General features: G+C 41.5%; 1 protein-coding gene and 1 long non-coding RNA gene across 3 annotated transcripts; one reads left to right on the top strand and one right to left on the bottom strand.

Annotated features, from left to right (window-relative positions):
- Nucleotides 1-664: 664 nt before the first annotated feature.
- On the bottom strand, nucleotides 665-20,056 carry grhl2b (grainyhead-like transcription factor 2b). 2 transcript variants are annotated; one of them, XM_031742574.2, is made up of 16 exons: nucleotides 19,685-20,056; nucleotides 17,820-17,991; nucleotides 17,239-17,306; nucleotides 15,546-15,918; nucleotides 14,860-14,918; nucleotides 14,565-14,721; nucleotides 13,661-13,772; nucleotides 9,772-9,866; nucleotides 6,336-6,494; nucleotides 5,420-5,477; nucleotides 5,105-5,244; nucleotides 2,947-2,984; nucleotides 2,694-2,785; nucleotides 1,843-1,928; nucleotides 1,649-1,713; nucleotides 665-1,559 (listed from the first exon to the last, which is right to left on the bottom strand). In XM_031742574.2, the coding sequence occupies exons 1-16, from the start codon at nucleotides 19,702-19,704 to the stop codon at nucleotides 1,445-1,447; spliced, it is 1,809 nt and encodes a 602-aa protein (XP_031598434.1). In that variant the 5' UTR covers nucleotides 19,705-20,056; the 3' UTR covers nucleotides 665-1,444. The 2 variants fall into 2 exon arrangements, with proteins under 2 accessions (XP_031598434.1, XP_039461492.1); XM_039605558.1 differs by lacking the exon at nucleotides 19,685-20,056 and adding an exon at nucleotides 19,391-19,661.
- A 1,610-nt stretch (nucleotides 20,057-21,666) lies between these two features.
- LOC120435914 lies at nucleotides 21,667-25,576 on the top strand. Its single transcript, XR_005610012.1, has 3 exons — nucleotides 21,667-21,862; nucleotides 23,533-23,616; nucleotides 24,501-25,576. It is a non-coding gene; the product is annotated as an uncharacterized LOC120435914 (long non-coding RNA).
- The last annotated feature ends 2,111 nt before the right edge of the window (nucleotides 25,577-27,687 follow it).

The following is a 27,687-nucleotide window of genomic DNA, read 5'->3' on the forward strand; positions in this document are numbered from 1 at the left end:
GTTACATTTGGAGCCTCTCTGAGAACAAAAGTTGAACTAAATATTTTATAAAAAATATCAGTGGCTCTACATTATAGTTTATACATTCACTGAACAAGTTAAAAGAAAATGCCTAGATCAATCCTGGGAGGAGAAACAAATCCCTTTGGGATTACATTAAAAACAGTAGTAAGAATGAAGTGCGAAACATAGTTGCTTTAGTGATCCCTTGTGAATAAACTAGCAGGTGAAAGGTGAAATATTATTTTAATAAAATAAACTCTCACTGGCTTTAGCTAGCTAGTGTACCGCGCTAACTGGAAAATGTTAGCATACTAACATTCCAAATTACATCCCCTAAATTACAAATAATATTTGTTCAAATGTAGACAACTCACCTAAATGTTTAAAGTTTTAATATATACAATTTTTTCAAACTGCAAAACCAAATGGTTTAACAAGTTTGATAAAAATAAGCCTACCCTAGCATAGTACAGCTCTAGCTGCTGTCTTTAACTCCAGTTGTATTCATTGTGTTTAATGTTGAGCTGCTTTCAAATGCACAAAGAAAACACACTTGTATATGTAATTTATTAGTTTGGCAACCAGACTTTTCTATGTTTAGTCTAACAGTCTTTCCTTGTGTACTAGTGAGCATGCTACCATTTAACTCACAGACTGCTAATCACAGTTTTGCCAAAAAATGATATCGCCATATCTTTATTAATTTTTCAACACAACCAACCACTTGAGTTGCAAACAACAACAGCATATCGCTTGTCTCCAGTGAGATTATGTTTGTAGTCTTCAAATGTTATTCTCATTTAGGACTAGAAATCATATTTATTTTGACCTGTAAATACTACAACATGGCTGAAATGAAGGGATATGACATTTTAAAACTTAACGAGTACTGTTAAAGAGTACTAGTTAAAAGTCACTAAAATGTAGCACTTGAAATTCTTGGATAAATTGCTGAAGAAATTTTAAATCTCATTAAAGCATTAATAAATAACATCTAACAAAAAAAAGGCCAGCATGCAAAGCTACTAAATTACTTGGGGTAAACTAATTCAAGCTGCGGCTACATACAGTGCATCAGGCATTTCACAAGTCTATTCCTGATGTGTTATTTGGCAACATAAGATCTGTACAGAATGAGGATAAGCATACATATTCTTTTATACAAAACAAACATGCTGTAAAACTGGAGAACATGAATCTGTGGTCCATCATTTCACCCCAAACCAGTTCATAGGAACGTCCTTTCAACAAAACAATCAGGAAATGCAATTTGCTTCATAGTGTAACAGTGTGGGAGAGGTCAAGTGTTTCCACGTTGACCTCAAAGCATCTGTACAGCTCCAGTGGACTGTCTCCAGTAATGCCAGTCAGCTTATCAACCAGTCACAGCGTCTCTTTTGATTTTTTTTCCCCACGGTCTCTTGAGTCAGTTAATAAGCTGTCAAATCTCCGTCAGCATGATCTTGAAGGCGTCTGCGTAGCTCTCGATGCTGAGGATGAAGGTGTCTTCGTTGGAGTAGTGCTCAATGATGTTATCGTCCATGTTCACCAGGATCCTGCCGCAAAAACAGCAAAAGTTTGATTTCGTGTGCAAAAAGTTCAAGCTCCAAGTTAGTTTTCTCTTCCTTTTCTTTGTCTCACTCACCCTTTCTTACTTTTCTTGTACACCTTGGCTATCCTCTCTGTGGGCACGCCGTATTTCTCTGATATCTACCGATGAGACAAAAAAACAGAAAAGAAGCAAAAATAAAAAAGCAGCTTATGAACAGGCGCTCGGGCTGCAAACAAACTGTGCCTTTGACATTAGTTCCCACGTACAAACAGAGAGGCATCACTCACAGCATCCATCAGGCCTCTGAGCGTGGGAGACTTCAGCATCAGAGCGTCGAACACCTCGTCTGTCTCCTTTCTGACATACAGCAGCACTGCAGACAAGAGGGAGGAGAGCAGGCCACCTTTTACTTTATATACATAATAATGTGCCTATGATTGGAGCGCACAGAGGGAAGCACTTAGAGGTATTGTGTTTGTGACATTCATAAAACTAATCAGCAACCATTTATAAATCCTTTTACTGCTTTTCATCTGATGTCAACAGTCCTTCGGGGTCACACAAACACATTTTGTTTTTGTGACATTTTACAGACTAAATAAGCGATCGGAAAACTGAAAAATGCAGTTTCATAACAGCCGGGAGGCTGCAAAAGGAGGTGGTGTGACTCAGTGAACCTTGCAAGGAATGAACTTTCAGTCTCACAGAAGAAGAAGTGCTTGGAAGAAATGGAAACGTAAGCATCTGTGAAGCTCCAGAACAGCTGCTAAATGTACCTCTATCTGCTAACATACAGAAGATTACCCAGCAAGACAAATCATAGATGCTTCTGAGAACGGTTTCATGTCGCTTATCCAAATAATCAGTTAAATCAAAATGATTGAATTGTTATTAAGCGTAAATAGTGCTGCTTGTAGTACGTATGATGGAAAATATCTGGATGGAAAAGGATCTGGGCACGGTGTATCCCTTTCTCGGGCCTGATTTGTTATAAATTGCATCGTTAATCATTAGAAATGTCAAGCTCTCTTGCGTATTTCCCTGCTCTCCTTCCTGGACTTTGTCATTTCTGGAAGGTCACTTAAAGAAGACAGAAGAGATGACGTCCAGGTGTAGGAGAAGGCGGCCGCGCTCGTACCTCTCTTGTGCGTCTCCTCTTTGATCTGCTTGTGAGGAGACGGGCACAGATCTTCATCTGACGACCTGAACATCCTCTTCACCACCACACTCCTGTAAACACAGAACAGCGTCAGGTCAAGCGCAAGCACGTCTTCTTTTTTCCATTGCAGTGATGTGCACTTCCCCTGCCCGAGGCGGTTATCTTCAACTGCTTTCATTTGCATGCCTTATATTTGTATGAAAACAGGAGCTTCGTGTTGACGCGTACTCACCCTTCTCTCTCTATCTCCTCTGTGTTGAAGGTAAACACCTGAAAAGGAAGCGTTAGGTATTAGTGGTAGAAATATTATGGAAATATAAAAACAGGCAGAAATAAATCTAAAAGTCTTTGGAATTTTCTATATTTCTGCACATATACGATTTACATGGCTCCTAAAAAAACAGTTAAACCAATGAGATGAGAATATTTTGCTCGGTTGTTTTTGGAGAAACTTCTTGAGTAGTACAGATTTCTGTGGGGATATGTATGTGAACCTTCTAGGATGGCTTCACCCCGTGTTTGAGGTAACTCATCAAGTGTAATGCTCAGAGGATATTTAACTCTACGATGTTGATGGATTTCTGAATATAAACTGGAGATTTGAGGTCCTTACACAAGATTTCTACTGGATTAGGAACTTTTAGGACTTGGATAGCAGGGCTTGGCTCAAGCCGTGTTTGGTTTGGGAGGAGAACCTCTGACCAAGGAACTCCTAAACCCTGCAAAAGGTCCTCTGTGAAGAAGGAAGACTTTTACAATGGCAGAGGTCGCTGGGGAAGTTAAGAAGCTGCCCAGTAGCAAGGGAACAGGTTTGGATGAGATTCTAAAGGCAACAACTGGTGAACCATCTGGTTCTTATATAGCTTTTCTAAAGTCAAAGGACTTTACACAACCTGCTCATTCACACAAGCCCTTCTTCTATCTAGGATTCACACAGATTCATATTCCGATGGATGCATCAGACTGAAGCAACCAGGGATCTAAACCACCAGCCTTCCAGTTAACGGATGACCTGCTCTACCTCCTGAGCTACAGCCACCCCAAATGATTTTCATGTGCATGGAGGCTGGGCCGGCCCACTTCCTGCAAGGCCAGGGGCCGTAACACTACTATACAGGGTGGTGTATCTTAGAGTAAATTTTAAAATCCATGCTGAATGAAAAGTTTTACGTGCAAATGTGTAATGTGTCCCATTCCACACACAGCATATGTCCATACAATAGTCAAACTCGTCTCATGCAAGTATGTCTGGAGTCACGGCTGCTGTTCTGCTTCCCCAGCAAAGAGTACGTGTTTTGATCGTTACTGGTTAAATGGCTGAGGAATGAAAGCACTTTGAAATCGGATTATTCTTTTTGATACACCCTGTATATCTCGTCAACCCTGGGAATGCCCCAGGTTCCCCCAGGAAATACTGGGAAGTGTTGCTGGAGAAAAGGATGTCTGGAATACTGCGCTTCTCCTGCTTCCCCCATGACTTCCAGAAAGCAGGTTCATTTTATTCTTCTTTGATTGTATAATTTATAATTATAATTTGCTGCTATAATTCAAAATTCATTGTTTCATCCTTCTGTGCACAGATGCGGCAAAATATCGAAGAATGATGTTGAATTCTTGCGTGTTTGGATTCAGTGTTTTCATTTCTCCAAACATAATGCGTCTTATTTATACCCTTAAACTTTATTTTGGGCTCCTCTGGCCAAGAGCAGATGGACAGCAGTAGCGTTCTCTTGTAGCCTTCCTGTGTACACCTTTGTTTTTCAGTCTTGTGCTACAGCTGTTACACATCTGGAGTGATTTTTATGAATCCACCGAGTCTTTATTTGTGTCTGACTGTAGACTGATGGAGTTAAAACTCTTCAGAGACGCTTCTGTAACCTTTTCCAGCCGTATGAGCAACAACAACCCTTTTTCATAGGTCTTGTTTGCTCATGCCACCTCCTACACCTCCTCCACAATATTATAAGGACCAGACTTTGATCCTTGCTCGCTAAAACATGATTTCACTCCACGCCCGATTCTCATTTCACCTGCTAATCCTCAAGGTTCACATACTTTCACCACTCACAGATAATATTAATGACTGAACATTTTCATATATTTTCATCTCTTTTGTTTAATTCTGCCAAAGACAGACTCGAGGTAAGCTTCCTCTCAGCCTGTAGGCTCTGCAGGCGCGCCATTATTTGTTCCTTTTATCCAGTTTTCTTAATAGGTCTTTGTTTATCCCATTGTGTTTCCCCCTTCATGTTGCCACCTACTGAGTTGAGGCTCTCTTTATCTACTCTTAGAATGTGTGTGAAATTCAGATATTTTGGGTTACATTTTTGCAAAAATACAAAGTTTGCTTTTTTTCTTTAAAAAAAGAAGAAGAAGAAGAGGTGACCTACCTGTCCGGCTCTCTGCAGGTTTCCAAAGTGAACATCGGGGATGAAGAGCACAGGCTGGGCATCCAAGTCAGTCATGGTCTTGAAATAGGTGGTGTCGGACTTCTTGGTGACACTTATCACCCCGACGCCTCCGTCTTTCCCTGGAGATAAGTCCAAATGAAAAAAGCAGAATATGAATGGCAACAATTATTATAGATAGATATAGATATATTCACAGTGATTTGCAAGCCTCAAACTGAACCCTGGAGCTATAATTTTCTCTGATTATTTTTTCATTTTCATTGAAAACTAAATTATTTCTCACGTGGCTCGTACCTTTCGACTTCTTGCGTAACAGTTTTCTCTCCTCGTCCCTTATTTTCCTCTCAGCTCCCTGGAAACAAAAAGAAAAGAGACATCAATTTGTGTATACGAACAAGCCTCAGAAAAAAAATACATCTGTGTGTGTGTGTGTGTGTGTGTGTGTGTAAGCTTCATTTTGTGCAGAGGATGCATAAGCTGACCACTAGAGGGAGGACTGATGTCATGATATAACTGCCTCACTGCAGCTACCTGTCTGAATATTTTACAGTGAGTGCACCTCTTACTGGTAACTCCCAGCAGCTCAGAACACACAAGTAACTTCAACTTAATGACTTTGCGTCAATGCCACATGAACTGAGACAAAACCAGACAGCAGTTAAACTCACAGTAGCGTATTTCTGTTCAAGCTTCTGAGCTTAGTTCACTGTTTGAGCTGTTATGTAATCTGTACAGAAAATTAGGGCACAAACTTCATTTATAGTCCTTTAAACTACAACTTCTTAAAGTCACGCATTTTAGGCGCCTTTAACTATTAAAGAAACAGCTCACAACAAAGATTAATGAGTTTTTTAAAAGTAAACAGGCCACAGTTCATGAAAAGAGTTTTTCAGGGTATTTATTGTCACCCTGAGTAACACAAGGCAAGTGCATTTTTATATCCATTGTATTCAAGAGAAGGCAGACACCTGATATCTCCATAACTGGGCAACTCACACCAAAACAATCTAGATGGACAAAAACAGCATTATAGGCCAGAGATTAAACATGCACATGTGCGATTGGAGTGGACTGTCCCTTTAAAATCTCTCCTGAGAAATTAATGAGTCAAGAAAATAAGAATAATCAAACTTACTAAACAAATAAGGCGCATTTGGTTTTGGCTAAAGGACTCCATATATAAAGAAATACAGAAGAAGCGGTATATCACCTTGTCACAGAAGACCTTGATCTGTGAGTAGGCCCTGTGCAGCGGCCTGTTGCTGCGGTTGTTGTAGCTGTAAGTGTCGATCTGGATCATCAGAGGAAGACCCTTCACCCCCTTCTGAGACGAGAAGTCTGTGCTCAGGCAGTTCACTGTGATGAAGATCTTCAGGGACACAGAACAAGGAAGGAGAGGTGGAAATGTTAAAATACTTTAACTCTGCAATTTAGGAATAAAAATACACTCACTCCTCACTTTGTTAGATACGCTGCTCTTTAACACAAATATCCAAATGGCCAATCACATTGCAGCAACTCAGTTCATTTATGCATGCAGACATGGTCAAGACAACCAGCATCAGACAGGTGTCAGACAGTATTTCAGAAATGGATTTACTGGTATTTTCCCACACAATCATCTCTAGGCTTGACAGGATGGCATCACTAACTCAAATAACTATCTTTACAACCAAGGTATGCAGAAGAGCATCTCTGAATGGGCTACAGCAGCAGAAGACCACACTGGGTGACACTTCTGTCAGCTGAGAACAGAAAATTCATCAAGGATGACCAAAATTGTCCTCTGGAAGATTGGAAGAATGTACCCATCTTCTAATTGGTGCTTCCAGAAGGATAGCACGTAAAATCTTAGATCACCCCAGTGAGCTCAGATGTACTCTGATGGCCACAGCCATCACGTCTCAATCCAACAGAGCACCTTTGGGATGTTGTGAAATGAGAGATTCACATCATGGACGTGCAGCCAGCAAACGTGCAGCAACTATGTGATGCTATCATTTCAATATGAATCTAAATCTCTGAGGAATGTTTCCAGCCCCTTGTAGAGTCTGTCCATATTTAAGTCCCAAAGTGATCCAGTATGTTTTAATTTTCAAACTCAAATGTTCGGTATACGTAGAGAACATTTGAGTTTGAAACACCTTTAGTTAGCCAGTGGGAGCCTTTTCCCCCCTTTTTTGACAGACACTTGGCTGTTAAGTGTCTAACAAACAAAATTCCTTTCACCTGTGATGTGTTTTCTTCTCAGCAGATAAAAATCAAAAGTACAGAGATAACAGATCAGCGAGAAACTGTTTTCTTTTTCATGTGGTGGTGTTCCCATCATTTAGAAAGAAAAACTCTGTTATGTTTCTGCTTTTCTTGTTCGTCAAGCCTCGGCACACATCGCCATCAATCTTTGGTCTGTGTTATAAATGCGCACTACAACAAAAGCCAAGGAGGTTGGTCATTAACTTGAACCATAAAAACTCCATTAGCCACAGCAGCCAAGAGGAAAGCCTGTGGAGAAGAGGCAGGGTCAATGCTAAAGCGCCATTCTTTTATTATTCTCTGCTCTGCAGTACTTCTCTCACTTTTATTTTCTCTGATTTGTGCTTCTGTGAATTTTGATACTCTTTTCTATTAAACACCAAAGCTACAACTGTTAACTGCACCACCCGTTTATGAATACATGACAGCAAGGTGAGCTGCTAAAAAGAAAAGAAAAAAATTGATAAAGATCGAGTAACTGTTTCTCAACAGCACCCTGTTGGAAGACTACCAGCTTAAATCCTTGAGATGACTCAATTCCACTCATGTACTTTAGTGATATGTGGGAAGATTACTCGGCCTCATAAAATGAAAATAAAATATTACATGGGAACTTGTGCTGTGCACTCTATCTGGTTTCTACTTATGATGCAATACAAAACTCCATTACCAGTTTAAAATACTAAATAAATTATTATCAAATACTGCTTTACTGTTTTAACAAAGCTGTTAAGACAGTAAAGACGCAAGGTGTCTTTAGGTTTCGGTACCGTGACCCACAGGCATTAGAAGATAGTGAAACAGGTATGTTACTCTCAACTCATTACAAGGTGATTCTTGCAAACAACCTTGGGTGTCACTGGGCAGGCATCATTTTTCAGTCTTCAGGGATAATGGTGTAAACAACCATATTGTAACCCAAACCACAATCTCTTCTTAAATCTAACCAAGGAGTTTTTGCTATCTGCACCTAACCTGTGACTAAAAGCAAAGGTTAAACTGAATGGAAACAAATAGAAACAAATCTCTCAAAACTGGGACAAAAACTGCTGACAGAACTGTGACTTCTGAATACAACTCAATAAAAGAAGGACGATAACTCTTAATATTTCATATTTTCCACTGCTGATGAGTCAAATCAACAATGTCAAAGGACATGCTGACACTATACAGGGCCCACTATTTAAACATTGCATCTGCAAGCCACTTTGCAACCCACCACCACCCAAGCCCCTCCTTCTTCTGCTGTGTCTGATGTCACAACTGTTGTTCTGGGTTTTGCAGCTGTTTTGGTCTCTTTAGGCTTTACACAAAAGAACAGTACAACAGTTGTAATCTTCTTTTGACTAAAGTGGCCCCTGATATAAGTTTTTCTTCAAATAAAAAGGACTTAAAGCAGGAACCTCCGTTCCAGGCGTGTACACCATATCATTTGCGCTTTACTCTGAAAATAGTTCTATTGTGTTTAATTGAGGCTCAGCCTCTGGGTGTTGTGTTCCTCTTTATTGCCTTACATCTTATTCATTTTACAGGTAGTGTTTTTCAGCTTGCTATCAGGCATAAAAAAGGCGTGTAAAAACATATCATGGAAGTGAAAAAGACTCTGTCTCTTTAAAGTCCTCCTGGTTTTCTTTTAGTCCTGACAGAGAAGAGCAAATACACTGAACTAGCAGGGCAGTACACCTGTTTCCGTGGTTGAACATGCATATGTTCGGGCTCAATAGTCGCGCAGATTCAGAGAGGCAAAAAGAGTGACAGAAGGAAAGAAACACAGAAAAAGATGAAAAGACAGAGCAAATATTTATCCAGAGAAGTGAGCTTGCATTTTCTCCAGCACTGTCTTTGTCCCCAGGCTGCTATTACAATGAAAGAGGCACACAACACGGAGTGATTCACACAGTCGCTGGTGCTCACACAGAAATGAGGGCAAAACAAACAACAGAGGGTGGGGACGGAGACTGGTGTGTGTGTTGGCCCTTGGGGGCACTCTAGAGTTCAAACACCGGCGGGGCTTCGTTTAAGGAGTGGCCACAAAGGAGGACAAACAGAGCAAAGCTACGCAACACTGCCCGGCAGTTTTATGACGCGCAGTCAAAACCACTCTGATCACAGCGGCAGAAACCATTTGCTAATGTTTTAGGAATCAATCGTCGATTTCAAAACGAGCGCAAGAGCGTTAGTGATGCCTACGGGTCAGGCAGGTGCTTGCATCACATTCGAAAGTGCTCTTGTTTGCCAACAACTGAATCAGCTCAAAAAACCTGTCCCACTGCTTTTTCTTATTTTCAACACGCCTCCAGCAAGAGTAAATACTATGGAGTAGTTTCTGGGAAAACTACAATGGCATCTATTACCTACACACACACACACACACAGCGGTAATAAATTTTTACCTTGGCCTCTTCGTTCACATCCCAGGTGAAGGAGATGGCGTTGTAGGCGATTTCTTCAATGTTGCTGATCGTGTTGAAGCTCTCCTTGTAATCAGCTGTGGGGACACATGGGGACATGGTTGATTTCAAGTATGAGTTCCTCAGCAAACAGTCATACCGCCCCTCAAACCGGTCAATAAAAGCAGGTAGCTATTGTTGTTTAAGATAAGCAATGAAATGACACGCTTCACTTTTGTGAGATAAAGCCTTATCTGCAAGAGCAAACAGAGTCTCGGGCTTCAAAGGCAGCAGGAGGAAACACAGAAGACTATTGGCCTCAGAGGACCACATTAAAAGCCAGTCAGATGACTGCAGATTCATATTGTTGACCTCAGACTTACAAACAGGATGGACTTGCAGGGCTGTGGTATGCTGGCATAATGACTCATATGTGGCCTGGGATTTTATTTCAATGTAAAGAGTGAATCATGACTATCATTACTGTAAGAATGAATTTACATCTGTCTAGTTTAGCAAAGAGATTTCATGCTTCCCTTCATTTTGAGGATTTAGACTGTAAAACTGTGGAGAGATTTGTGCTCATGTGGCCCATCGTTATTCGGAAGGAACGCCACAAATATGCAGATAATGAAGAAAGCATTGCCTATCGTGCAATTTTTTGCCACTAAGTAAAGTGTAAAATGGCGCCATCCATCATCTCCAAGAAATAGCCTTGGAATAAAAATCTTCATGTGGGAGGATGAGATCCAAGTGTGATCTAGGGCGAACTGCTCAGTTCAATGCGCCCCGCCCTCGTCTGTCAGTGACTGCTCATCTCCTCCCTCAACCTAACCACCGTTACAGCAATACTTCCTGCTTTCTGAACAGGTGCACAAAGCTGCAAGGCGAGCAGCAACATGCCCATCTGCTAACAGCCCACTTTAAATAGGCCCATTCAAATGATCCATTCTGTGACGCTGCCCAGGGGCATGACGGATCCAGCCTCATCCTCACTAACCCCCACGACTCACTATTCACCTCAGATCACCGAATATCTTCGAGCTGTAGCTGCAGCGACGGTGGCCAGCGTCCTCCATCGCTGGCCTGGTTTGTCAGCATGATCTTTAATGAATGTATACTTGTAGAAAGATGAGCGTGTCCGTGTGCAGATAATATCTCTCATCTCTCTGTTGATACATGATAACTATCTTTGTATCATATATGCACACCTATAACAGAAACTCATTACACTAGCAAATGCCAAACAGGGTGTCAAAGAAATGCAGGCTGAAAAAGCTGCCACACTTCCTCCAAACAGACGCACACATGTAATTACATGAAACCAGCAGTAAAATACTTTTAATCTCCAAGTAATCATGTTAAGATTTGAAACACCTTTTTCAGCAGCAAAGAGACAGAATTCAAGTTCTTGCAATTATCTGAAGACTATTTATGTATGTGGATTATAAAATGTGTCATAAACTCTTACTTGCATTTTGCAATGTGACAGTTAATGCTTAACTGTGTTTTCCTATGTGTCTGTGAATGGGCCAGAAAAGCAGACAGCTACATTTGGTGCACCTGGGCAAAGCAGTCCTGGATGACAGAAACTCTTATGTTGGCTCATTAACACCTAAATTAGCATGCTTTTCCTTTAGTTTACCTCTTTTTTATTTAAGCTTTGTGGCTCATCTCTCGTTTCATTCAGTTATAACAATCTCTTATTTTATTGTCGTCCGCTGTGTGATCATTTCTGCACTCATCATAGTCTGGGAACTCGTCTAGACAAAGTGGGGTCCTATCCAGGATCTGAACCCTGAGCCCTCTTGGAAACTGAGGTTTTATCTTCTATGATTGCCTGGGTGCCCTGTCACAGCAGTAGCACAGTGGCTCTAGATCCCTTTAGAAGTACAGTTCAGCATTTTGAGAAATGTTTTGATTAGAGGCCTCATATCACTTTCAAATCCGTGGTCACAGTCAGGAAACAGGAGGCTCTGTTTATCATCGAGACTACTATACTTTCCCTCTGTCCTGAATACACAGTAATCCAAACAAACAAGACTAAAAGTCAATAATGGATCTTCCACAGGGCTTTAGGAAAACATTTAATGCCAAGATACTGGATCCTGAGTTGGCCCATGTGAATCCTAGAAAGTGCTTTGAGTGTCAGTTGCTGCCTCTGCAAGCTGCTTTGCAACCCATCCTCCATCCTAGCTCCTTGTCCCCATGCTATATCCAACCTGCTGTGTATACTTTTATCTCGGAAATGAGATGTCACTCCTGACCTTTGTGGGTCCAGACTTTGTTTTGCTCTTGAGCTCCATGTGTATTTGTGACACATTAAATAAGCAAGCCACAAATACATAGCAGTGGGAGCACAGATTTCTAGTGTTACAGTTTTACTAATGTTAACGTGCATTAGGATTGTGAAGTTGGAGTTGCTGGGGTTTCTCTAACTTTTAACCCAAGCTTTTCAGGAGGAAGCTTGCATGTCATTACGTAATAAAAAGGAAGGTGGATGTAAAGGAAAAAAGGTTATTTATTCCACACAAAACTGGCAACTACAAAACAAGCCTCCAGTTGAACTCTTGGTTATATGTTTATCTTACTATTATACCTTAAACAACTGTCAGAAAACTGTTGCTCCACGTCGTGCTTACTTGCCTAACTTAATCTGGGCATGCCGGCCCAATCACACAAACCAACAACAGAACAGATTCACAAATCCAGGGAGAAAAAAATGGAGCACAACAATTACAAAATCAGCTTAAAAAAATCAAGAACAGAGATTACAAATGCTACAAGTTAAAGCTCATAACATATTATTTAAATGTGACTCGATATATTCAAGCTAAATATTGGCCTGAATTCTCTATGACTACAATAGCAGCATTAATCATATATCTTTTGTCCCTGATTAGAGCCTACGTTCACTAAAGTGGTCCTGACAGAACTGTCTTTGAAAATGTTCAGTTCTTCCAGCGGATCTACCCATCCGAGAGCAAACTGACCAATATTTTCTTGACTAAAAACGAAAGAAGTCCAAAATGTTAATGGGTTTGGCAACCTCGGGATCGTCTATCCCGGCAGATGTAAAGATGTGTGTGAATTGTAGGCTGATTGGGACTTGTCTCGGGTTGTATAAATATAAGAATTAAGATGAAGATCTAAACTGGGGAAGAATTACTTCCAACAGACCACGACCAGCTAAGGTAACAGTGTGGCTAGCATTCCTCTCCCTGTCCCGACAAGCTGCGTATGTCTGTGTGTGCGTCTCCCATCGAATTCTCCCACATACCTCGACATCTCCGCTCTCCGAGCAGGCCCTAGCTTGTCAAAAGGCAAACCGCCTACACGCTTCTCACACACACTCATTCAACAAGGCGTAGAAAAAGACGGTTCAAATTCAAATGCATCAACCGAAAATCGACGGCAGACAAAAGGTCAAAAGTGTGACGATTACGAGTCTTCAGATGAGAACTCGTTTACCCGTGGGAAACGCTGTGAGACGGAGTTTCACAACTTCAAGTTGAACCCTGCTTTGGATTATTGTTTTTCTCTCTTTTCACAATTTAGTATTCTGCTCAGTCTCCCAGGTAATGTGAAAGAGATTAGAGGATTTAAGTGGTGGGTCTCAGACATACGTAGACATTAGGAGACTCAGGTGTGTGTGTGTGTGTGCGGCGGCCCAGCCTCTTGTCTGATGGTGGGCAGCTGTACGGCCACAGACAGACATCTGGGTGGAGGCTTGTTTGCTCTCAGTTTAGCAATACTGTGTTTATTGGTTAAGCACATTCCAGCATAAATGTGTCATCTTGTCCTTTGCTTCGTGTGTTTTCATTCACTCATCTGTTCAACATGGGAAGGAACATGAAGAAAAAAAGATGGAGGGAGGCAGTGAAAATCTCACCAATGTCCAGGACTCGCTGTTTGGCCGTGTGCTGCCGGGAGTGCCAGTACTTCCAGTATTTAAGCTGCTCGTCTCGGTTCTTATCCTCACTGAACACCACCATGATCACACTCTGAGGAGGGAGACGAGACAGGAAACAAAAAGTTAACACGACTTATGAGTCAGACAACACCAATCCAATCTGACATTCATTTTCTTATTACAGCTTGGCTTTTATTTGTAACTTTGGACTCAGATTATTTCCAGAGATTTGCATCAATATAACAACAAAAAGGGGATGATCACCTCAAAATTTACCCAAGTTTTAATTAACTCTGTTTGAGTGATTAGGGTTAACTGTTTCCTGCTTATCCTAGCCAAAACGCTCACATCATAATGGCCAAGCTATGAAAAAAAAACATTCTATGAAGTTAAAGGCACATGCTTTGCTATTTCACAACTTCATACTGGACTCTATCTTAATCTGAGAGTTTATCTGCACTCTCCATCTGCAGCCAGAGCTGGGCCTTGAGATGACTACATTAGCGATAATACTCTTATTGACACCACAAAGAGAAAATAGCAGAAAATCCGCTTTAAAAGTGAACATTTGGAGGAGCTTGAAGCCTTTTAGCTCACGGGGATTACTCCTGCATATGGTGACCTCATTTGGGAGTTTGGAAATGTGTAATACGATCAGCAGCCAGTCACATAAAACAAGGAAAAGAACAACAGATTCCCCTTAATTTCTTACCTTTGTGTTTGCTCTGTTTTTGATCTCCACATACTCTTCTGGGCAGTATCCGATTCATAACATCTGAGTTTATATTTTTTTATTTTAGCAATTTTACTTGCTACAGGTCATAATGCCGAAACAGTGAGATTAAAGACGGATGTGGAGAGAAGACATGACAGACATGCTCACCCGGACTTTACTGATGGGGTGTCGGAGGCGCTTGTTGGCGCTGAGCTCGTTGAGCGTCACAGCGTAGAACTGGCCTTTGTTCAGGTAGGTCATCGGCCCTTCGCCCTGCTTCTGACGCAGCGAGCGCGTGGCGTCCAGCGTGTACTGGAAGCTGTCGCTGTACACACAAACACATCGAGAGCCCCGTGACTGGAAATGACAATAGCGCCGAAAGGCTCTTCTGGTTACAAAATGGTCTGCATGTGAACATTTACGCCACAGCCACTGTGATAGCAGGTGGGCTCGAGTCACTTACATTCCCCCCTGATGAAATAAGAAGTCATCTGTGGCTAGAGAGGAAGGCGAGTGGTACTTCTGTTGAAAATGCACAAAAACACAGAAAAAGAGGAAATTATTCAATAAAAAGGCACATTTTAGAGGAACTGCTCAAACAATGCTGCAGGTGGAAAGACATGAAGGTCCTGGTCAGCTGGAGACCTCCGAGCTACAGGGAGCACATCAGATGGTCAAATGTAGTGAGCCTTTAACCTCTGAGTGATTCATATTTACACATTTATCAGTCTCTGTCCAGCATACAGTTACAAATCATCAGCATCTGACATTTCAGTCCTCTCGTGTTACATTTCCTATTTTAGTGCCTGCTTTATTTCTCTTCCCGGCATGCCTTCTAGCACCTCATCATTCATGCAGCGGTGGTTTATAGGATTATAATAACAACACAGCAAAAAGAAGAAAAGAAGCAGACCTGATCCTGTCATTGCATTGCATTCTGGTCTACTGAGTAGCTTTGGGCAGTTGATATATTCACTGATTATCTTGTAGATTTTGGCTTTTACTGGCATCAACAGCACAAAAACTACAATGCGCCACAAGTTTAACACCAACAGTGTGCTTTTTTTGTTCAGTGTTCCTGTAAAAAGAAGCCAATTCTATGTTTATCTTCATCAGTGTCTGTTCATGTCACACTCTTTCCATTCTCACCGCGTCTCGTTCCTCTTCGTACGGACTGTCAGGCGGGCTCTGCTCGTCGTCTTTGGCGTATGAGTTGTGACTGACCGTGGTCACCTCATACGGACTCTGTTCGTAGATCACCCGCGCCGAGTCTTCTCCTTCCACCCTGTAGTGAGACCCTCCTCCTGGCATGAAGACGGGCGCGTATACCTCGGCCTTCACCACGGCAACAGCCGGAGAGCCTCCGTCCCCCGACTCCGTCGAGCCGCTGAACTGCTCCCGCTTGGCCTCCTGGTGCTCAGTGTTCAGGGACAGGTTGACGGGGACGGACTTGAGGACCTGAACGCGGTTGTCCACCGTCTCCACCTCACTTTGGCTGCTGGGGTTGTTCTGCAACATCGGCCTGATTAAAAACATGGAATTAATAGGATTACATGTATTTCCTTGTGAAACGCACAAACTATTAGATAGTAAAATTATTGGGCGAGCTACATCTGGAGGTAAATATCTGCTGCTCTCTTTACGGCCTGAACAAAAAATAATAAAATAAAAAAACTAATCATAACTAGCCCTAAAACTGATGTTCGTTTTTGTAAAAGAAAGGTTCTGTACTGTGGGTTTGAGTTTGATGTACGCTAAAGCAACAAATGGAATAAAACAGGTAAAACATGCATTCACTATAAATAGATATCTGTATATGAATATGCAAAATCTGTCTGCAGGAGGCAAAAGCTTTGGCACTACAGGAAGCTTTTTGGTTTATGAACAATCAGGTTTTGGTTGCATGCAGGTAAAAAGCCTGCATGGAGAGCATAAAAGGCTAAGCATTTGATGAACTGCGATCTCAAGACCATTGATTATTATCTGATGATGTTTAATGCAGATTTTTGTAATTTATATGAATACACAGCAGTGACTTAGCCGATTCCCAGAAAAATCACATTGCGACTGTATTTTGTGCTTCTTTGCTGTTTTTCTAACTTCAGGGCGTCGCTTTTTGGCTTAACTCTAATAAACATGGTTACAGAGGGTTAATGCAGGTCTTTAAAAAAGTCCCTTTTTCATATTTTAAGATGTAAAAATGCATTCACCACTAAAATACAACACATGCAAGTTTATGTAGAAGAAGAAAACTCCAATGAAAAGCTGCTTTCATTTAAAGGTTAGCACTAATTTGCAAGTCAGCGTTGAAGAGCTGAAAAATAATAATAAAATAAATGTAATGATGCTTTCAGGCACAGTTTCTCTAAACACTCACGCAGCATGTTGTCTAAATGGAAATGAGGCGATGTTTCCCTTTTTACAGATCAGTAAGTAGATAACAGCAGAGCAGGAGCGTATTATATCATCACATCTTTTGTATTCTTCTTTTTTCTTCAGGGAGCGGGAGCCTTTCATTGGCTTCAGTCCAGTCTGGGCTTCTTTCTTTCAGTATCAGTGCTTGGAGTGAAACAAGACTCACTGATCTCTGATATTTTCACACGTTCATGCTCATGGTGTTTGTCTCATATCACTGCGACCTTAGATTAGATGACTTGCTACTAATGTAACGGAAAGCAATTTTTGAAGAAATGGCTTTTCGTATTAAACAGTTTTCATCTTTTTAACTTTCTACTTTTATTGCACTGAGCGCCCTTGTTTGTTTCCACCTGCTGCTGGAAAGGTCGACCACCGTGTTGGGCATATTTTCATGGTGTTTCGAGCAAGACGAGTGTTCACTGACCTCTTCTCCTGTTCCTCTGTAATTTCAGTGGCTTTGGAAAGTTGCAGAAGTCTCTTTTCTTTGGGCACCTACAGGGAAAAGGAGGACAGTCGAGTCACTCTCGGTCAGCCCTATAAAGGAGCTGTGACCTGTCACCTGTTTACGTCAGACCTCTGTGCTGTGTAATGTTTCAGTCGGTTCAGTTAAAACAGTTGTCATTGTGGTCTGAATTCATTTATTTGACAAATTTAAATAGAAAGGAAATGTCCAAAATATGTTAATTAATATGCTGCTACATTTTAATTAAAAAAAGAGGGGAGGAGCCTCTGATTGGCTGCCCCTCACAAACAAAAACCTCTGATCAGCAGGTGAGTGGCTGAGATAACCATATTGGGGATATCTGATCTCAGTGACATCATAAACGTCAAGCAGTAGAAAAACTGTCTAAAACAGAATGTTTAGAGCTTTCAGACAGGGCGTACTTGCACACACACCGAGTTCATTATCACTTTTGCTATGTTGAATGTTTCATTAATGGTACAGATGCATGAAAGAATCAAAGGCGAAGGATAACAGATGCTCTTTATGAGGGATTTGGGCACCTTGTAGTAGTCGTAGAGCAGACCCAGGGCGTTGGCACTGTCCTCGTCTCCGTTGATGCTCATCATCGCCTTGGTGGCGGCTGTCAGCGGGTTCTCCAGGTACGACCGCCACGCCTCATCCTCGCTGGTGTACGCCCTCCTCTCGTTGGGGACCACCACTACCAGACGTTTGCTTGAGAAGCACAGGGATTTAAACACTGTTTTAAACATGTACAGTTTTTTTTGGTAGGCGATCAAAAAAACATGACAACTGTTATTTTCCAGGCTGAACTGTGATGGATGAACTGATTAGCTAGAGCAGCGTTCACGCCTGTCTGTTTTTCTGTGTGTGTTTTCCTCTTTGCTCTTTAGGCTCACTTAAGATCAGATCAGAGACCAGTTAAATACACACAGTGTTGCCACAACATCTCTCTGAGCTCAGCCAATCACAGGGAAGGCTCTGAATGTGGCAACTTGCACAATGAAAAGCTCCTGTCATGTCTGACAGTGACCATTTTTCATTTGGCTTTACACTTCTTGACATTTACACAGGAAATATTAATGAGGATTTTTTTCTTTCATGCATCTCTGTGTAAGTGTATGAAAGATCCGCTTTCTCTATTTGACATTCGTCCCTCCTCCGACCAGTGATGCAAACCTTTATACAGAAAATAAAGGGCTAACTGCAAAAGAGAAGCTCCACTGTGTCTTCCTTATATTGTATCACACAAAAACGCACGATGGCATGCTTTCTTTACCCGGCTGCAAATAAATAATGCTCCTGCCTTTGGATCGAGCTTGTATTGTGAAAGAGGGTCGCCAGAAAACAGACGTCTGAGCGATGTTTAGGAGTTTTGGAGCTTTAATCTGCTGGGTTTGAGTAAATGTTAACGCTGTGTGTCAAAATAGAGGCAGACACCTGCTGCTTCCACTGATGCGGGAGACAGCAGCTCTGCAGGGAGACTGGAAAATCAACTACTGGCAGCCACACTTTGACAGCCATATTTGTTGCAACATATACTTTTAATAATGATGACAATGGATGAAATAATAATTGATTATCATGTTAGGAAGGCTCTAGGTAAACGAAATAAGGCATAAAATTATTATTAATGCAGTTAATCCCTGTTATAACAATATTAGACACTATGAAATTTTACAATTTAAATTACACTGGATTTGGAGAAAGCAGGACACCTGTAACATCTGGTCTTCATTATTAATATTATTATGATTTTTAATGAAAAAATAACAATTTTTATTTTTATTTTTCAAGAGCAAAATCCTTCCGACTCTATTAAAATTTTAGCGCTGCAGTCCAAAGGTTGATTTCTTTAAAAATTGTTAATAAATAAAGGAGTTTGTATATCCCGTTAGAAAACAACAGAAGAGGCCAGCAGGCTTTACAAACTATTCCCATTCACAGGCAGATCCAACACGCTCTCTAGGCCTTAAATAGGAGGAGGGAGGGAAACGATTCAATGATATCCAAAAGCAGCACAAAAAAGTATATTTTTAATTAAATTGTTAAAAAAAAAAACAGTCCTTGCACCCTGAAGGTTTTCCCCATTAGTCAAAAATGGCGAATTCACCTCTAATGAAATCCACGGCGCCAAGCTTGTCAGCTTCTCCTCCAGGCCCCAGAACAGCTTCATATCTGTCATAAACAGTCCAAACGGAGCGAAACCGGTACGCGAGCCCCATTTTACACCCCCCCTTATTTCTTTTTCTTTTTTAAAAAAAGTGTGTGTGTCCTAAACAAAGGTAATCCCGGGTTTAAAGCAGCTTCGTTTTAATAACAGACTCAAAAGAAAACACTTGAACAACTTTCTCCCCCCCGCATGTAGAAATCAGCAAAGATCCTCTCCTCTGGCTCGATCACTTACTTGTCTGTCTCCTGTGACATATTTAGCTTCCTCTACGATTCTTCCTTGTGAAACTGGACTTTCAAGTCGGAGCAGGTAATAGAGTGAGAGTGAGTTGCCAGAAGTTGGGCTACAGGTAAGTCGACTTTTTCTCGCCCCGCTTCTTTTCTCCCTGCCCCTCTCTCCCTCTCTCCTCTCTCTCTCTCCCTGTGTTTGTGTTTGGCTTGCCTCTCCTCCGCTCCTTCCACCTGGGCAGGTAAGGCAGCAGCCAATCCCTCTGCGTCTCTCTCGCTCACTTTACACGTAGATTACGGTGACAAACATCAGCGTGTCATACTGCGGCGCATTGCGATATTTGCCTTGACTCTCTTTTAATGGCAGCCGGTCAACTTTGTGGCTCTGAATTCTTTCACAGTGGAACAATTGAGGCTGAGGGCGAGTCTGCCCGCTGATTGGCTGCTGTCGAGGGGAGAGGAGATCCGATTGGCTGCTGGGGGCAGGTAGAGGCCCACCTCACCTGCGAGCGAAGCGAAGACGCCGCAGTGACACAGAAAACGGAGACACACAGGAAACAGATTAGATTTACGGATTTTTAAGGCTTCAGATATGATTTGATTTGATTCTGTTATGATTGGTTATGTTTGAAACAGGAGGACTCGAGGCATGACTGCACAGCCTCAAACTGGCCACTCACTGCCCCAGGCTGTCTTTCATTCCCCCATCGGCTGATTTTACTTCTGGCCCCTCAGATTTCAATAGAGACTCGTGTGTGTGTGTGTGTGTGTGTGTGTGTGTGTGTGTGTGTGTGTGTGTGTGTGTGTGTGTGTGTGTGTGTTCCAGGTAATCTCAGAGCAGAGCGAAGGCAGGGAGGAGCCCTGTCATTAGCTGACACAATGCCATTGTCCCCTTAATGAATCTATTGTATAAGGAGATCCCAGTGTTTGGGATTACCCTGCCAGAGCAAACAGTGTGTGTGTGTGTGTGTCATAGAATGACTGTGGAAGTGGTCGGGTGGGGCACAAACAATATGTAATTGCTGAATATAAAACTTCATTTTTCTTTTTTTTTAATGCAGATGGTTGATGGACACAAGTGTCCATTCACACAGCAGAGACACAGCAAATAAAACTATACTGTATTACTCAGTATATAAACAATATGTCGACTTGTTTGGTCACAGAGAAACAAAAACAGGATAAGTGGTAGGAAATTAATTATTTGAGTACAATTCTGATATATGCTATTTTTGAAAGCTGTATAAATGGTAAAATAGTTTAAGATTTTAAAAATATGAGGCTGTAAACAGATTTAAAGCTTCTTTCTTTTAGGTTATGACCCCCTGGAAATGAGTTTTAATGTGTATTGCATTAATGTATTTAATACCATGAAGTCTAAGTAAAAGAGAATGATGACAGGTAATCTAACCCTATACTAAGTCCTGAGTGTCAGAGAGTCAAACATATGAATCCAACTGACATGCATCAAAAATGATTTCCTTTTATTTCCACCTTTTTTCCTTTTTCTTAGCTCTCACAGAGTTACTGAGTTACAAAGACTGTAAAACATGTTGACAGTAACCTCACCATAATTTGCTTTTACAACAAAAAAATTGAGTATAATTTAATTTACATTGTTACATCGTATTGTATACTTATAGTCGCAGGATTAAGGAGTGTTGCTTTATTTAAAATGTGCATATTTACCCACAAAAAACTGCAGTGCTGTGCACAGTCAAAATCTGTAAAAACACAGTTCAGTGCACCAGTTTGAAGCATTTTTATTTATCCATGCTACTTTTTTACTGTTAATTTTCCTGTATTTTTTTTTAAACCTCTCACTGAGTTATACCATTTACCATTTTTGGAAATTTCCATAAAAACTGGTAATAAACTGGCAGAAAGTGACTCTGTGCTGAGTGTTGCTCATATATAAAGAAAATCCCAGCAGACCTGTGATTCTGTTTAATCAGCATTACTGATGCAGCTTAAAGTATAAAACTCTTTTATTTTACTCAAAGAGAAGTTTAAATGAATGTATATCTATATGTTATTATATCATATTAGTGGTATTGGTATTTAAGTAAGCGTATAAAAAGTGAAATTCTTCTGCTGCCTTTGTTTTCTCCTTTGCATTTCAGGGGGAAACAAATGACGTTTTATCCCCTTCGAACCCGAGCAGTTGTCTACGTCTGCACCTGAGGTTTGTTGGAGTTTGAGAAAGGGCTGGGGAGACGTTTCCAAACTGGTCTGATGGAAGTGTTTGCATGACAACGTGCCAGCCTTTTGCTTATGAATGCTTTCGGGCGCCTTTATATGGAAATCCAAAAATTACGTTTCAGATTCAGTTAAACCGTCAGCAGTGTGTGTGCTTGCATGTGTGTTCCTGTTTGTGCGTCTGAGGATGCATGTGTTTGCGTGCCCTGCTGGTGATTACTATCCTCCCTTGTCCAATTTGTTTTACAGAGCACCTGGGCCTTGGCTGAGCTCTCTCTGTGTACGTGTGTGTGTAAATGGGACTGCTAGATAAATACAGGTGGGGTCCCTTTCTTCTAACAACACACAGACTGAGCGAAAGAGCAACAGAGAGACAAAAGGGAAGGAAATAAAAATGTTCTATTCAGCTCTGTTGCCTACCTCCTTCCAGCTCTATTGCTGTATTTTAAGATGCATGTGATTAGAGGAGAAATAGATTAAACAGCACCACAGAGGTGCAAAATTACAGCGAAGCCTGTTACATTACACAAGAGCGGCTTTTACCTAAATGCACCCAAGTCTGTGTTGACTCATAATCCATGCACGACTCATTAACGCTGCACAGAAAACAGAGTGAGATCAAAATAATGGTTGTACATGAGCTTTTCTCTTATCTTTACCTTCCCCTACATGACTCTCGCCTGCTGGAATCTCAGCCATGGGGCGAGATGACAGCAGAAATCGTGCGAGGGCTAACGTACAAGCTGCCACAAGCAGGCGAGAGCATGACTGGAAAGTCAGGGGCCACGAGCCACCACATACTTTTCGTGTGTGTTTGTGTGTGTGTGTGTGTGTGTGTTTGTGTGTGTGTGTGTCCAACTGTGAGGTGAAAGGTGTATCCTGCATTCCAGGCGTTTTTTCGCAGGAGTAGCAGCTTGCCTGGACTTGGCCGGGATTTTGTGTCTGAGTCTACCTGTTTGAGTTGAGAAGCCCACAGCTGAGAAGGAGACAGAGGTGTGGGTATGTGTGCATGTAGGAGGGGGGATGTTGACATTCAGATGGAGGTTAGATCAAGAGGAGGTGGAGGGAGGGGATGGATGAATGACATGAGGGGTTGCAAACACATGCTTGAACATGAATGAAGTCAAACATAGAGGATAAGGTTGACTGCAGCATGGGTACTCGAATAATATTAGCTTTGGTGTCAGAATTAATACCGATGACAACCATTAAGCTTCTTCTGGTTATCCAGTTCAAGGTTTGGAGGGGATCATAGGCCTAAAGGGTACACACTGGACACGGTGCCACCCAAAATTGAATAAGCAGTTAAGAAAATGGATGGATTGACTTTGTCAGTGTAACGAGCCAATACTGGCTCAATGCATATTTATTATTGGTATGAACTATTAGAAATGTGATGAAATGATTATCAGGTGTTGTGTTTGGTTTGGTTTTTTTGCAAATCCTACTACAGAAAAGTTGGGGTTCATGGGGCTGGAGGCTATCCAGGTGTCTCTGTGCTGCTGATGCAGTGAGTGTCATTGATGCCAGCTCTGGCCTTCTTGCATGTCCTCCTTGTGTCTGCACGCATGGGTTTCCCTCATACAATCCACTGAGAGACTTCTCTGGTTAACTGGTGATTCTAATTTGAAGTGTTTCTTTGTCTTTGTGTGATAGACTGGCAACCTCTGCAGCTTGCCTAATGACATACAAACTACTGCTTTAAGCTGCTCCCATATTCACCAAGGGTCACCAGAGCAGGTAGGTCTGCATTTTTGATTTGGCAGATTTTGACACCAGACACCTCACAGGACCAAATCGGGGCATTTTCACTCATTAGGTGAATGTGTGACTGTGTAAACCACCACACTGCAGAGCCACAACAGAAAAGATCCTTGAGGTAATTTAGAAACCACAATTTCTCCAACATTGCAGCGCTGACGGTCTGCAGCACATGCAGGCAGTCCAACCAGCCTTAAGCCCAATTTTTCTTAGTAATAAAACAAAGCTTTACAGCGGTACTGACACAGTGCCTTTCTACTCAATTCGAGCACACAAAGTGCTTCCTGCTACAAGTCACATTCACCCAATCACCCAAACATTCATACAGCACTTTTCTCTTTGTGTGAGCACTTCTGGTAACATTCACTCCTTGATGGATGCTTTAGGGGAAATTTGGGGCTCTTGCTCAAAAGATACTTCAGTGTGTGAGCTGGAGGAGGCACGAATCGATCCGCTGAATTTCTGATAACTCTGTAAATAACCAGCACTCTACTTGAGCCACAGTGACCCTCTAAACAAAACAGCAAAAATATTCACTGAAAATGTCTTTTTCTGGTGTCTCAAGGATTAAAGTTAATAAAACTGTCCAAAACTTTCATAAAAACATGTTGTTGCCCTTCACATATTTCATTTTTTAATCTTTCAGTATTTCTTTGTGTGTGTCCGTGTGTGTGCCATAGTCTCCAACCTATTTACTTACTCTCTTTCTACCCTTTAATTAGTCTGTCAGAGCACTTTAAACTAACCATGTGCAATGTACAAACCTCAGAGTTTCACATTGTCAGATTTTGGTAACTTCCAGGAGCGTAAAAAAGATCCGCTTTGTCTAATAAACTACAAATTCCTTTAAATTTGTGCTAAAGCTGCCTTCCAGTGCTGCTGACTCCGTTCACCGACAGTCACAGTTGAAATATCAGAGAGCTGCTGCTGGTGAGCTGTCACCACCTTCACAATCAGCCTCTGTTTGACCAGCTTATGTCTGCCTGACCCAAGACCTCACCTCTCCTTCAGCTGCACTCTGTGCGAGGAGATGTAGGCGTGTGTGACTGTGCGGAGGTAAGAAATTAACTTCCCTCTCCCCGAAGGCATGATTTGCCCTTGTGATGTGATTTCTCAGAGTCAGTTTTAATGAAACAATGAACAGAAACACTCGTTTCCTCGGACTGGGTTGATATCGGCAGTTTAATCTTTAATCGGGTTGATGTCTTTTTCTTCTTTTCTTCTTTCTTTTCTTTCTGTGAAATAACCTCCCAAGCGCTTCCCGTGTTTGTTTATATCAATAAAGCCGGGCTGCTGAAGCAGCAGTGAAAGTTGTCAGCTAGTGGATTTGTTGTGACTGTGTCACCGCTTGTGTACAGCCTGACTGGTCTGGCAACATTGTGGCATGTCACAGTGATGCGAGCCGTGGTGTGGACTGCGGCTAAACCTGTTGGTTCGGAAAAAAAGGGAAAGCTTGAACCGGGGAGCAGGGAGAGGAAGTGGCTAATGGGGAAGATGAAATCCAACTTCCTCTACACTAAACAGCCTCCAGAGGAGAAAAGGAGGCCCTGTTCACCTCTGACAGTGGACGTTTCTCCCTCTGTGTGAGGTTTTGCTGTCAGCCTCTTTTTTATTTTTCTTCTTAATTCTGCTTAACCTCATATAAAGGGTACAAGCAATCAAAAAAAGTAAACATTTGACAGCAACATAGCAAATTTACAACATGATCTGAGTGTGAGGAAGAAAAGCCCTCATGGTGGGAGGAGAAGACCCAAATAGAGGAGAAAAAAACACATCTCTTGCTGTCTGTGGCAAACCCTGCTTATTCATACTCACAATGGACAGCCAGATAATATTCTCCTCCACTATTGAAGCTGACACCTGGAAGATTTGCTTTCACACAGCCCCTAAGGCTGGAGAACCCCACCCCAAACCTAAGCTAGCAAGTCCCTGCACAATATCCTCCAGGGTGGGGGAATCTGAGCAATGTGTGGCTTTTGTCAACCCCCCCCCCCCCCTCCAACACACACTTTTCTTTCTTTTACTGTCTGCCCCCCTTCTCAAAGCATAATCACATCCTTCTCTCTTGAGAGATATTTCCTTCTTTTCACAAAAGACTGAATAGATTATCTCTCTTTTCTTGGTATGGGGAGGTGGAGGGGGTGCGCGACGGGCCTGCTGGAGGCTTTTCTCACAATGATAATATTTCTCTCAAGAAATTCATGACACCTGTCGAGAGGATCTCCAACAGGAATATGGACCATAGTGCCTGATAGTGGATAAAAATAGATTCCCCCCCGTCTCTCCTACTCAAACATGAAATGATGAAATGAACAAAAACACACAAACAGCAAGTTTTTTTCCTGTTTTCCTCACACTCTTATTAATAATTTGGTGTTATCGAGACGGCTTGTCTGCGTATCCATCGTGTGATAACTGCAGCTGCAGAACATTTACATATTAGCTGAATTTAGTCAAATAACGAGCCGCGGTGAACAGCTTCACTGTGACCAATGTCAACGACAGAAGAGATAAACATCTAATGCAGCGCAGTGAACCACATGATGGCGCATACAGGCCGTGCTGCTGCAGTGTTTGCATAGCACTGCATGGTTAAAATATGAGTTAATAAATGTAAAAGTGAAGCAAACCTTTGAGGTGAGATTGTTACAATGATACGTCAGGATGTTAAATGTTACTCCAGGTATCATGTGCGTTTCAGTGTTAGTGGACGCTGGTGGCACACTAACAAATTCCTCCACACGTCATACCAGTGTTCACTGTGGAGCACGGCCGGTTCCTCCTCCAAAGAGGCCCCCTAGTGTTTTTCTGAGGGAGCTCATTTCTTTTACTGTGGAGATTTTTGGACTCTTTCTGTACCAACTGTTTGCTTGTGTAACAAGCAAACAAACATCCACCTGTAATCCCAGTGAAAGACACAGAGAAGAGACAACGCCGGTGATGAAACACTTCATAATAATTACAGCAAAATGAAAATATCACAGCTTACCCCTTTATTCTAGTGTAAGTATTTGAGTTTTTTGAGTATTTAAGTATTTGTAGGTAAATATAATTACATTGTTATTTCAAATGAAATTCCATTTAATTACAGGTGAATTACGCCCTTAGTAATGGACCTTATTATGGAGTGTTACCTGACCTGACATATATAAAAGAGCACCATCAGCACCACCAGCTGAAAACCTGGCATATCTCTGCATGGTGTGGAGTGTGGCCTCAAAAAATTTGAGGAACCCGGATAAGTGGAGGACAAAGAAGCAGTGGCAGACCTAAAAAATCTACAGGAGGTGAGCAGTATCTGAAAGTCGTGTTCTTAAGAAACAGGAAAAAAAAAAATCCAGCAAAGACCTGAAACAGGACCTGAGAGATAGATCTGGACCTTCAGTTGATCCATCTACTGTTCACTGAAACCTCATCAGAAATGGTCTCAGTGGAAGGAAGTATGGCTGAAAATCAGTGGCAACAGAGTTATGGACTGCTCAACCTAAGTTTGAAATGTTTGATTGAAATCATTGTGAGTGTACATAGAGGAGGTCTAGATGAGAGTCCTTCAAGAAGTCCGGAGAACTATTCCTCAAGAAATTGCAAGAAAGTTTGGCTAAGAGAGTTCAGGCTGTGTTGAAGAACAAAGATGTTCATACTTTGGTATGAACCTACTGATGTTGTACAAACTCTGTTTCTGCCTTTTATCTTGTATTTCCATGTGTGTTTACAGATGTTTCAATAAATTGCTGCGTCTGCTTCCTATTTTCATAACACAAGATACAGAAATGAGGGGTGGCTCGAGACTTTTGCACATTACTGTGCACACAGCTTTTCAAGGTTGATGATTTAGCGTTGAAAATGCAGAAGTTGATAATTATTCTTCATTTGTTCACAACAAATTAAATATTGTAAATAAAGATTTTCTATTTGAATATTTCATTCATCAAGATTTTATTCTATTTGAGCAGTGTATACAATAGTAAGATTAGCATGTGTCAGTACAGAGGAATAATGTCCAATTTTGACATTATGATCATTACTGATTGATTGATTGATTGATTGATT

The sequence above is a fragment of the Oreochromis aureus genome, linkage group 22 (genome assembly GCF_013358895.1).
Source record: "Oreochromis aureus strain Israel breed Guangdong linkage group 22, ZZ_aureus, whole genome shotgun sequence".
NCBI classification, from domain to species: Eukaryota; Metazoa; Chordata; class Actinopteri; order Cichliformes; family Cichlidae; genus Oreochromis; species Oreochromis aureus.